Here is a 12,457-nt window from a genome sequence, read left to right as displayed (position 1 = left end):
GAGAAACACTTTTATATTTTTAAAGCTCATTCACTATTTCTTTGGTAATATTTCTCTGTTTACTTTTAAAGAATCTATGATTTATCTCCTACAGTTGAGTCAAATACTGTAGTCCAGGGGGTGCCAAACTATGGCTGTTGGCCAAATCTGGCCAACCACGTGTTTTTGTAAATAAAGTTTTATCAGAATACAGCCATGGTCATTTGTTGATCATTGTCCATGGCTCCTTTTGTACTACAATGGCAGAGTCAGGTAGTTAACAAAGTTAACAGAGTCTGCAAAGCCAAAAATATTTCCTATCTAGCCCTCTACAGAAAAAGTTTGCTAACCCCACTCTAGTTCATAGTCTAACATAATTTTGAAATATCCCGATTGGCACTCTTTGGTGGTATGTGGCAACAATCTATATTAATTCTTCTCCATACCACTGTTACTCTGGCCTTTGAGTTCTAATTCCAGTCCTTTTTTTTTTTTTTTTTTTTTTTTTGAGACAGAGTCTTGCTCTGTTTCCCAGGCTGGAGTGCAATGGTGCAATCTCAGCTCACTCCAACCTCTGCCTCCCGGATTCAAGTGATTCTCCTGCCTCAACCTCCCAAGTAGATGGGATTACAGGCACCCATCACCATGCCCAGCTAATTTTTGTATTTTTAGTAGAGACGGGGTTTCACCATTTTGGCCAGTCTGGTCTCGAACTCCTGACCTCAAGTGATCTGCCTGCCTCGGCCTCCCAAAGTGCTGGGATTACAGGCATGAGCCACCACACCTGACCTGAATGCCTAGTCTTACTGGTATCTATCCCACCCGGCAAGGCTGCTCTTTTCCTTGCTGTCCTGTCCAGGGAATTCATCCCTGTTCCTTGATTTCCATCCCTAACATACTATGCAAGTCATTACGGAAGTCTTGGCTAAAAGTCTGGGGTGATGGAAATAAGGCAAATAACTTTATATTGAGGACTAGACACCTAATCCTAAAAGTCCTCTGGCAAGTCACTCCTGCCCTCATTAGAGATACCTTCTTGATCATCTCACTCTTTATGTCTTTATCATATTGTTTGAACCCATCTCTTCCTCAATACTCATATCTGAATCTCCCTCACTTTATCATGGAGAGCAATCATGCACTTCACTCCTAACTTCTATGGTGTACTTCTATATCCTCTAACACTGGTATGTATCAGTTATAGGAAAATAACTGAAATATATGAGGTGGAACATTTTTTATGAGGCCGGAGGAAACTTGCTTTGTCAGGCTTCAGGTTTCTTCAAGAAGCGGCATCAATTAGTAGAACATTCATGGCCTCTCTCCATTCCATATTCACTTTTCCCCAGGGAGGAAAGATGTCTAATGTTATAATAAGATTGGGATAAGGACCGGCCAGGAGCGGTGGCTCACTCCTGTAATCCCAGCACTTTGGGAGGCTGAGGCGGGCAGCTCATGAGGTCAGGAGATCGAGACCATCCTGGCTAACATGGTGAAACCCTGTCTCTACTAAAAATACAAAAAAAATCAGCCAGGCATGGTGGTGGACACCTGTAGTCCCAGCTACTTGAGAGGCTGAGCCAGGAGAATGGCGTGAACCCAGGAGGCGGAGCTTGCAAGCTTGCAGTGAGCTGAGATAGCACCAGTGCACTCCAGCCTGGGTGACAGAGAGAGGCTCTGTCTCAAAAAAAAAAAAAAAAAAAAAAAGATTGGGGATAAGGACCAAGTGTGTTGCCCCTCCCCCAGACTCTTTCTCTTGGGCACAGCTGCCTAGAAGCCCACAATCTGGCCTTGCAGTTTATAGGATAAGTCCAACTCAGGGGAATGGGGTTATCTTGTGCATGCACTGAGACAACTGGTGAAACAAAGAGTAAACTGTGATAAGAAAGATAATTCTTACAGATGCAAGCTTTCGGTGGGACAAGTCATGTATGTTTGGGAGGGTTTCCCCATTAGCAGACATTGAGACAAGGATTTGTGTGCAAGTGGCTTACTTGGAAGATGAGCCCAGGAAACACTAGTAAGGAAGTGGAGAAGGGAATGTAGCCAGTTAAAGATGCATTATCAAGCCAGCTACCACTGTGGGTGACTAGAGCTTAAGCCCATGGTAAACTCTGGGAATGGTGTAGAATGTGCACCTCAGAGCTATCCTATGGGAGAGGTGCTGGAGCTGAGGTATTTATACACCAACTCCTGTCAGTCATAAATTGAGGACTGCTTTTGGGGAATGTGACTTCCAAGGCTTTTCTGGCCTTCCCCACATCATAAAGCAGTCTTCTTTGGCTTTGGGGAAAACAAAACAAAACAAAACAAAACAAAAAACAAACAAAAAAACCAGGTGAAGAAATACAGATAACTGACAGTTGGAACCTTTTTCTGAGAAAGCTGAAGCTGTAAGACCAGAGGGATGTGGGTGGGGCCAGAACACTCAATGTCACTACTATAGCCTCTGGTGTTGGAGGATAAATTTGGTATCTCTTTCTTAGTTATGCATTCTTTAACTTTACTGCAGGACTTAAGGATTAAGACAATCAAATCTTGGGCTTTGGCAGGATTTGTTTTCCAGTCACCTAATTTCACGTTTGGCTATTAGATGTGACTATTTTCAGAGGCCACAAGTCCTGGCCCATCTCCAGGGAGTCCCCTATAGTTGCCTCTATGAAAATCCACTGTATAGGGTGATCTGCCTGCCAGAGCCCCAGCTGCCTCTTCAAGATGAGGGCCATATTCCCATCAGTATTAGCAGCACTCCCAGTATCCCTATTGTTCCAAATCCATATTAAATGGCATTTCTGTACCCCCGCACTATGGATTCCCTGAGGAGAAGAGCTGCCACTGAAAAGAGTTGAAAATCTGAGCTATTAATTTATTTGCTCAGTGTTCTAAAAATCCTTTGGAGAAACTGATGCTGTTCGCTCCATCAAGATTGGTCAGTTGAAACTGGTGGTGGAAGGGCATGGAGGCCCAGATAGAGGAAAAGTAAGAGTGAAAGAAAAATTACCACAAGAACCTGGTGCTGGAAAAGCAGGTTTGCTCAAAGATGAGAAGCAGAGGGAAGTTGGGGCAAGATAAAGAAAGTGAGGAAGGGACAACATGCCCACAAATAGCAAGAACAACAAAAAAAGGTTAAAAAACTTCCCTGGTCAAAAAAGCAGAACTAGTGGACAGAATGGCAAAGAGGAAGAATGCTGAGGGAAAAGAGGAAAATGAATTAACAATGGTTGTTATTACATTGAACAAGATACATTATCCTGGCTGGGCGTGGTGGCTCATGCCTGTAATCCTAGTACTTTGGGAGGCTGAGTGGGTGGATCACCTGAGGTCAGGAGTTCGAGACCAGACTGGCCAACATGGTGAAACCCCATCTCCACTAAAAATACAAAAATTAGCCAGGTGTGGTGATGCACGCCTGTGATTCCAGCTACTAGGGAGGCTGAGGCAGGAGAATCGCTTGAACCTGGGAGGCGGAGGTTGCAGTGAGTTGAGATAGTGCCACTGCACTCCAGCCTGAGCAACACAGCCAGACTCCGTATCAAAAACAAAACAAAACAAAAAAAAGCATAGGTACTGGAATGTCCATTGACTATGAGCTAGCTGAACAGTTTGGGAATTGTTAGGGAACTTTAATTTTCAAACATGAATCTGGTCTCTTTGGACTGAGCTTGTAAACTATCACCCCAGGGGTAAAGTCATCATGGTGATTCTGATGATTGTTTTTTTAAGCCAAACCATCAGGCAAGCTGTTTCTGTGTGGTGGTAACTTAGTGTATTGGTATTATGTAGAGCCTTCAGTGATGAAAAAATATAAACATCCCATACCCGTGGAAAGAACTGCTACTCCAGCAAAGATCCTCATAATATTAAAACAATGCTTAGGACACACTGCCATATCCAAAGGGTACATTTCATGTAAGAAGGAGTTGAAACTGGAAAGAAGATTTGAGATTGGAGGGACTATTTTATTATTATTATTATTTTTTATTTTACTTTAAGTTCTGGAATACATGTGCAGAAAATGCAAGTTTGTTACACAGGAATACATGTGCCATGGTCGTTTGCTGCACCTATCAACCCATCAACCTGTTATCTAGGTTTTAAGCCCCGTATGCATTAGGTATTTGTCCTAATGCTCTCCATTCCCTTGCCCCCCACCCCTCGACAGCCCTCGGTGTGATGTTCCCCTCCCTATGTCCATGTGTTCTCATTGTCCAGTTCCCACTTATGAGTGAGAACATGTGATGTTTGATTTTCTGTTCCTGTGTTAGTTTGCTGAGAATGATGGTTTCCAGCTTCATCCATGTCCCTGCAAAAACATGAACTCATTCTTTTTTATGGCTGCATAGTATTCCATGGTGTATATGTGCCACATTTGCTTTATCCAATGGAGGGACTATTAGTACAGGAATGGTAGAGGGGTCTAGAATCCTGGAAATAGCACCTCCTCGGTTATTGTGCTTGACATATCATTTGAAATATGCCCAAATCGAGGTATTTGAATAATTGGGGCAGGACTTGTAGGTGCTTTGGGCTTCGCCCAAAAGTGATCACAGACAATTTGCACTTTTAAAAGAAGTTCTAAAGAACAACATAAATAGTTTACATAATAAGTAGAGTTGTGCCCAGCAAGGCAGCCCGTACCAATGTTTTGCACAATGTTTGCACAACTCTACATATTATGTACACTATCCTTGTTGGTTTTTTTTTTTAATGCTTTTTTAAAATGCAACATGTTTGCATTTTGTTTGTCCAAATTTGGTGACTGGTCACAGATCACTTGGTGTCCAATTGGCTTTTTCATAGCCTTTCAGTAGAAAAATAGAAACCCCTCGCAATAAGCACGATAACCTGACCTCTAAAATGTCAAGTTCTGCTGCAGTGGTGCCATCATTGTCACTGAGGACTTTTCAATCACCATGTCTATGTTATTTGGAATTCTGAATTTTCCGGTGGGATCCATGGCATTGAGACCAAAGAGGAAACAGGTCAAGCCCCTCCAGGGAGGATATCTGCTCTTACTGTTGTAATATAGCATAAAGAGTGTGGGACTCTACACTGCTGGCTGGACACTTCTCTGTTCTCCCCAGTGGGATAGTTAATAATGATGATGAACTTGGTGGGGGTGGTAACAAAATTCAATCTTGAAAAACAAACAACAAAATCCAATGACAAAATTCAGGTAGACAAGTGAAACCAATCTCTTGGGAATCAGATCTCTCCACTGACAAGTTTCTCTACTTTTAAATTGACCATTATGGATAAAATGAATGCTGAGTTCATAGAGAAGAAGAGAATTTGAACACTTGGTTACACCAAAGGAGAAGGTCCTTTTAGAACTAAATGGAGGCATGTGTTTTATTTAAATTAAGGGTCTGTAAGTACCAGCCAGGGACTGAGTTGACAGCCACTTCTGTAATAAAGTAATAAATCATGGAGCTGGTTAAGGAAGCAAGAAACATCACATTCTTACTTTGTTCAACCAATTAGGCAATAAGCCATCTGGGTCCTTTTGTTAATTACCACCAAATACAACTTACACAATTGAATTCAGCCTTTTATTTAATTATATTAATTTATCCCAGCAACTTCAAAGACCCACAATGCCAATAATAAAGTTCATTTAAAAAACAGAGGTCTTTAAAAAATTTTTTTCTTCAATCACTAATACCCTTTACACGGTTGCCATCTGAGAATTTTTAGCTCCGTCTCAGTCTCAGGATTTAGGGAAATTTGTTTTAAATATAGATGAGTCTGAAGCAAGAAGACAGTGGCTAAAGTCTCTTCTCTAGACGGGATAATGAATCTACCTAGATTGGTCCAACAGAACTGTTTGTGATGATGAAATGTTCTATATCCGTGCTCGTCAATACAGTAGACCCTAGCCACAGGTGGGTAGTGAGCATTTGAAATGTGGCCAGTCCAGTTGAGGAACTGAGTTTTAAATTTTCTTTGATTTTAATGGATTTACATTAAAATGGCCACATTTGGTTAGTGGCTACCATATTAGACAGCACAGGTCCAGAGTGTGCTCTGAGGAAGGAGAAATGCAGTGAATCCTTGACTAAGCAGGTAGACAATGAATACGTTATGATAGGTATTGTTTGGAAACACTGCTCTTCCCACCCAGTTCTTCTTATTTGAAGGATACTGTGTTCTGAGACAGCCCAAAGGAGATTAGCATCTTTAGGGGAAGATTTCTAAGCTGACCATGTGGAAAGGTAGGTAACTCCATCTGGGGAAAAATGAATATGAATGATGTTTATTAAATAGCAGAACCCATCCCATTCGGCAGCTCTTATGACTGAACTAGGTAAGCCAAGTCATAGCAAGGAAAGTCATTTAGCTCTTACTAGTCTCAGCTGAGCTCCAGATGAGCCGTGTTCTTCCCATACTCATGGACATTCAACCTGTGGACACATTTGGGGGTTCCAGACAGTTATATGGGCTCAGAGATGGCCCTGTCAGCTCTCATGGACATTAACACCCAAATGTTGCCTGTCATAAGAATTTTGGCTCAGGCTCTGGCATTTTCCTCCCAGGGAGGTTTGCTTTTTTAGAAAGGTTGCTGTTTCTGCTCCAGTCAGTGCAAACCCTATAACAGGGCATCAGAAGAGTTTCTCTTTTTCTTTTTTGAGATGGAGTCTCACTCTGTCACCCAGGTTGGAGTGCAGTGGCATGATCTCAGCTCACTGCAAGCTCTGCCTCCTGGGTTCAAGCGATTCTCCTGCCTCAGCCTCCCAAGTAGCTGGGATTACAGGCATGCACCACCATGCCCGGCTAATTTTTGTATTTTTAGTTAAGACAAGGTTTTGCCATGTTGACCAGGTTGGTCTCGAACCCCTGACATCAGGTGATCTGCCCACCTCGGCCTCCCAAAGTGCTGGGATTACAGGCATGTGCCACCGCGCCCGGCAGGAGAGTTTCTCAACTGTGAACACCTTTGTTAATGGGAATGCTCAAATTGTGCTGATACTTCCAACACCAACAACTAAAGAGAAATTGATTGCAAGGGAATCTGGTTATGGTTATGGTTAACCAAGTTAGAGAAGAGCTAGGGCAGGGGGAATAGAAGTAGATTCTCAGTAGGAAGGAAATTCTCCATAATAGGGGAAATTCTTATTAACATGAAAATGTCTTTTCCCAGGTCTCTTGATGCCTTTCAGCTGCTGGGTTGAGCTGGAGAATTGGGACAAAGTGCTCTCGCATCTTCTCTCCAATCCTAAACCTCCTCTCTGCAGCTTCCTTTCCTTCCTCTGAGATATGGCTCAACAAATGAACACAACACTTGTGCTAATAAACCCAATTCAGAGTTTTTGGAATGTCAGGCCATTACATCTGCTTCACTCTTTAATTTCCATGGTTGGCCAAACAGACAGTCCAAGTTAAGGCCATTTGAAGACAAATAAATTGATCCATTGGATTTACGTATCCTGGAGGTGCTGCCAGATAATGTCCAGGCCAGAGAGAAAGCAATTGTTAAGTGCTCAGTGGAGAAAAACAAAGAATCTTCTGTACTATGTAATAATCATTTCCCAGTGATGAAGACAACAGTATAATGGATCAACTTTTTTAAAAAAAAAAAAAAAAGCATCCAGCAGACAATGAAATAAGGTGTGAAAAGGGGAAACTTCCTATACTCTTTCATGGAGCTTTTCTCTCCTAACACCAGGAGCACAAACACAAAAGGATCAGCTTCATGAAATATATAAGCTCTTTAAGTTCCCTTGGAGCTGAACTGTGATGGCCAAAATTCTCTTTTCCTCTGACACTGACATTCATCGTTCATCCACAGCTTTGACCTGGTCAAATCGCCACTGCTGGCGGGCTTTTCCGTCACACGGACGCAGGTACAAATCTTTATTGCTTTCTTGCACCACAGCTTCCATGCATTTCCCAGAAAGAATGTGCACAATCATCCCATTCTAAAAGGAGAAAAGAAAAAGGAAAAGAAAACCAGTCCCCCACAATCAGTCAGCAAAAGAGAATATTTTTAAGATTTGCGCTAATCGTTAAGAGAATAACAGATGGTGAGAACTGGCCCGGAAAGGAATTGTGGTATTTTGATTAACATAAAATATAAATTAGGTAGCCCTAAAATTTGGATGTCACTCAAAACCTTAGGGGTAACTAATCCAATTATCTTTATTGTGGTTGTGTAATTGCATCATTTCTTAGAAAGTTCTGGTTAGCATAATTCCCAGAGCATGTTCAGTCTTTATGCTATATTTGTGACATTCGTTGTCATCACTGTAGTTGTAAATTTCTGCTTTCAAAACAATTTAATCCACTTTACTGTCTGTTAATCCTGCAGTTGGGCACTGTTGTTACCAGGCCGTAGTAGTAAGACCTCTAGGATATACTGAAGGCCTAAACCAGCCATGTTCAGAAGACCATGGCTATGCCCTGCTCAAAATCACCAGATTTAATATTGAATCCAACCTTCTCCTTTTCAAGAAAAAGTTAATTTCCTTATGAAAAGTTAAACAACCTTAACCAGTAATGCTGAAAATGCCTATTTATGTATTCATCCTTCATTTATTCATTTTTGAGATTGATACGGTTTGGTTCTGTGTCCCCACCCAAATCTCACGCTGAATTGTAATTCCCAGTGTTGCAAGAGGGACCTGGTGGGAGATGATTGAATCATGGGGGCAGACTTCCCCCTTGCTGTTCTGTTGATAGAGTTCTCATACGATCTGGCTGTTTGGAAGTGTGTAGCAACTCCTCCTTCGCTCTCTCTCCCCTGCTCCGCCATGTGAGGACGGGGCTTCCTCTGCGCCTTCTGCCATGATTGTAAGTTTCCTGAGGCCTCCTCAGCCATGCTTCCTGTACAGCCTTTAGAACTGTGAGTCAATTAAGCCTCTTTTCTTCATAAATTACCCAGTCTCAGGTATGTCTCTAGAGCAGTGTGAGAACAGACTAGTATAGAGATCATAATACTACCCCTTTAAAGTACACAAGTTGGTGGGTTTATAGTATATTCACAAAGTTGTGCAACCTTCATTCCTATCTAATTCCAGAATATTTTCATCACTGTAAAAAGAAACCCACTACCCATCAGCAGTCACTCCCCACTCCTCCCTCCTCCCAGCAACTAATCGTTAATCTACTTTCTATATTTATGGATTTTCCTATTCTGGACATTTCATATAAATGGTACTATATAAATGTGGCCTTTTGTAACTGGTTTCTTTCACTTTGTGTAATTTTTTTTTTCCAAGATGGAGTCTTGCTCTGTTGCCCAGGCGGGAGTACAGAGGCATGATCTCGGCTCATTGCAACCTCCATCTCCCAGGTTCAAGTGATTCTCCTCCCGCAGCCTCCCATTTAGCTGGGATTACAGGCACGTGCCATCACGTCTGATTAGTTTTTTGTAGTTTTAGTAGAGATGGGTTTTCACCATATTGGCCAGGCTGGTCTCGAACTCCTGACCCCAAGTGATCTGCCTACCTTGGCCTCCCAAAGTGTTTGGCACTGTGTGTAATATTTTTAAGGTACATCCATGTTGTACCACAAAACTTTTTCTTTCTTTTTTTATTTTTATTTTATTTATTTATTTTGAGACAGAGTCTCTCTCTGTCACCCAGGCTAGAGTGCAGTGGCACGATCTTGGCTCACTGCAACCTCTGCCTCCTGGGTTCAAGTGATTCTCCGGCCTCATCCTCCCAAGTAGCTGGGACTACAGGTGCGCACCACCACACCTGGCTAGTTTTTGTATTTTTAGTACAAACGGGGTTTCACCGTATTGGCCAGGCTGGTCTCGAACTCCTGACCTCGTGATCCGCCTGCCTCGGCCTCCCAAAGTGCTGGGATTACAGGCGTGAGCCATTACACCCGGCCTCTTTTTTAAAAAAAATTGTGATAAAAACACATAGCAAAACTTTTACCATCTGAGGCATTTTTAACTGTAAAGTTTAGTAGTTGATGTAGTTTGGATGTTGGTCCCCACCTAACTCTCATGTTGAATTGTAATTCCCAGCGCTGGAGGTGGGGCTTGGTGGGAGATGTTTGGATCATGGGGACAGATCCCTCATGGCTTGGTGCTGTCTTCATGATAGTCAGTTCTTGAGGATCTGGTCATTTAAAAGTGTGTGGCACCACCTCCTCCACTCTCTTTCTCTTGTTCCTGCTTTCACCATGTGATATGCCTGCTCCCACTTCATTTTCTGCCATGAGTAAAAGCTCTCTGAGGCCTCCCCAGAAGCAGATGCCACTATGCTTCCTATACAGCCTGCAGAACCATGAGCCAATTAAACCTCTTTTCTTATAAATTACCCAGTCTCTAGTATTTCTTTATAGCAATGCAAGAATGGCCTGATAGGCCTGGTGCAGTGGCTCACACTTGTAATCCCAGCACTCTGGGAGGCCGAGGTGGGCAGATCACCCGATGTCGGGAGTTCGAGACCAGCCTGGCCAACATGGTGAAACCCTGTCTCTACTAAAAATACAAAATTAGCTGGGTGTAGTGGCAGGCACCTCTAATTGCAGCTACTCGGGAGGGTAAGGCAGGAGAATCGCTTGAACCTGGGAGGCGGAGGTTGCAGTGAGCCGAGATCCTGCCATTGCACTCTAGCCTGGGCAACAAGAGCGAAACTCCATCTTAAAAAGAAAAAAAAGAATGGCCTAATACAGTAGTGTTAAATATATTCACATTGTTGTGAAACAGATATCCAGAACTTTTTCATCTTGTAAAACTGGAACTCTATAACCATTAATAAACAAATTCCCTTTTTCTCCTCCTCTACCTGCCCCTGGTAACCACTATTTTACTTTCTGTTTCTATTAATTTGACTACTTTAGATATCTTATGTAAATGGAATCGTAGTTTTTGTTCTTTTGTGACGGGTTTATTTCACCAGCATAATGTCCTCAAGATATGCCCATGTTGTAGCAGGTGATGGGATTTTCTTCCTTTTTAAGGCTGAATAATATGTGTATGCCACATTTTGTTATCTCTTCATCTATGATGGACACCTGGGTTGCTTTCACTTCTTGGCTATTGTAAGCAGTGCCAGCATGAATAGTACCTCATTCCTTTTGCTGGCTGAATGATAATGACTTTTAAAAGTATTATTTATTAATGTCTGAAATATGCTGGGTGTATCTTACTCCCTAATCTTTTACTTGTTACTTTTAAATGCTGTTTCTAAAGTGTATCTTATTCATAGGACTTGCTTAGAAAAATCCTTTATGATCATTTAGAAAGGACCTTAACTTGCCTTATAAAACTTCTTTGAGGCCAGGCACAGTGGCTCACACCTGTAATCCCAGCACTTTGTGAGGCCGAGGTGGGCAGATCACCTGAGGTCAGGAGTTCGAGACCAACCTGGACAACATGGCAAAACCCTGTCTCTACTAAAAATATAAACAGTAGCCAGGCGCAGTGGCTCACACCTGCAATCCTAGCTATTCAGGAGGCTGAGGCACAAGAATCGCTTGAACCTGGGAGGCAGAGGCTGCAGTGAGCCAGGATCGCACCACTGCACTCCAGCCTGGGTAACAGAGTGAGACTCTGTCTCAAAAAAAAAAAAAAAAAAAAAAAAAAAAGACTTTGAGTATGTATGGGCCCATTGAGTCCTGCCTTCAGTTGGTCACCAAAGCCCCAACTGCTTTGTTCTCAAGTACTTCTTGTGAATTTAGCTTAAGTTTTCTATCATACGATTTTCTTCTTTCACAGCCTGCTTTAAGAGTACCAATGCATAGGATTCTGCTTAGTCATTTTATCCTTTTTATTCCCCAGCAGAAGTTGAAGAAAAGAAATTTTTAAAAGATGTGTATTTATTTGTTTGTATGTTAATACCCCAACTCATTTCAGGAAGAATTGGAAGTGGAGAAAAAGCTGTGTATGGACACAGTGTTGATATTGTCATCTTCCGATCCCGATTCTGTATATGGGACCTGCCCACTCTCCCTAAGTACAGACATTCCTCCTATTTCCTCCCTAACTTCTGGAAAGGATCTATAGTTTCTTTCCCCCAGGATAATAGGGGTCAAAATTTTATGAAAATGATGAAATACTTCCAGTGGAATTTGCATTAAAAGGAAGAAAGTGGTATCTATAGATCTATATATTTACATCTACATCTATATCTAAAGTTTCTTAGTGGGCGGAGAGACTTTGAATTGCTCCTAAAACCACACCACCAAGGTGGCTGAACGCTCCTTGTAACATGCCTCACCATCCTACTTGTGAACTGAGCCAATACACTTCAAAAAGAGGCGGATCCCTCTCTCTGCAATGACCAGCATCAGAGCTACACAGAGACCTGGCAAATCATTACACATGAAGATGCCAGTGGCCCAACTTTGCTGCTGGGTTGCCTTTTCCTCCCGCTGAGGCCTCACTGCCCAGCCACTAAGTTCAAAAGCAGAGGCAAAGGTCCATAATACCTGACCTCTTGGAACAGCCCAGGATGCAGTGCCAACCAGCAGTTCCTTCTGACCAGCAGCACTACCAGGCTCTTTCTGAACAGATCACTCA

At 42.4% G+C, this 12,457-nt stretch overlaps 1 protein-coding gene across 1 annotated transcript in view; it reads right to left on the bottom strand.

The window, feature by feature from the left end:
* Positions 1–5,093: 5,093 nt before the first annotated feature.
* GALNT15 (polypeptide N-acetylgalactosaminyltransferase 15) overlaps positions 5,094–12,457 on the bottom strand; it is a 50,342-nt gene continuing 42,978 nt past the window's right edge. The window contains 3 exon segments of the mRNA XM_025376994.1: positions 5,094–7,738; positions 7,741–7,807; positions 7,809–7,898. Coding sequence (XP_025232779.1) covers positions 7,671–7,738; positions 7,741–7,807; positions 7,809–7,898 — 225 coding nt within the window. The 3' untranslated portion in view covers positions 5,094–7,670.

Source organism: Theropithecus gelada, chromosome 2, assembly GCF_003255815.1.
Source record: "Theropithecus gelada isolate Dixy chromosome 2, Tgel_1.0, whole genome shotgun sequence".
Lineage (NCBI taxonomy): Eukaryota > Metazoa > Chordata > Mammalia > Primates > Cercopithecidae > Theropithecus > Theropithecus gelada.
The sequence above is the reverse complement of the archived record's forward strand: the minus strand, read 5'-3'. Positions and strand labels throughout refer to the sequence as shown.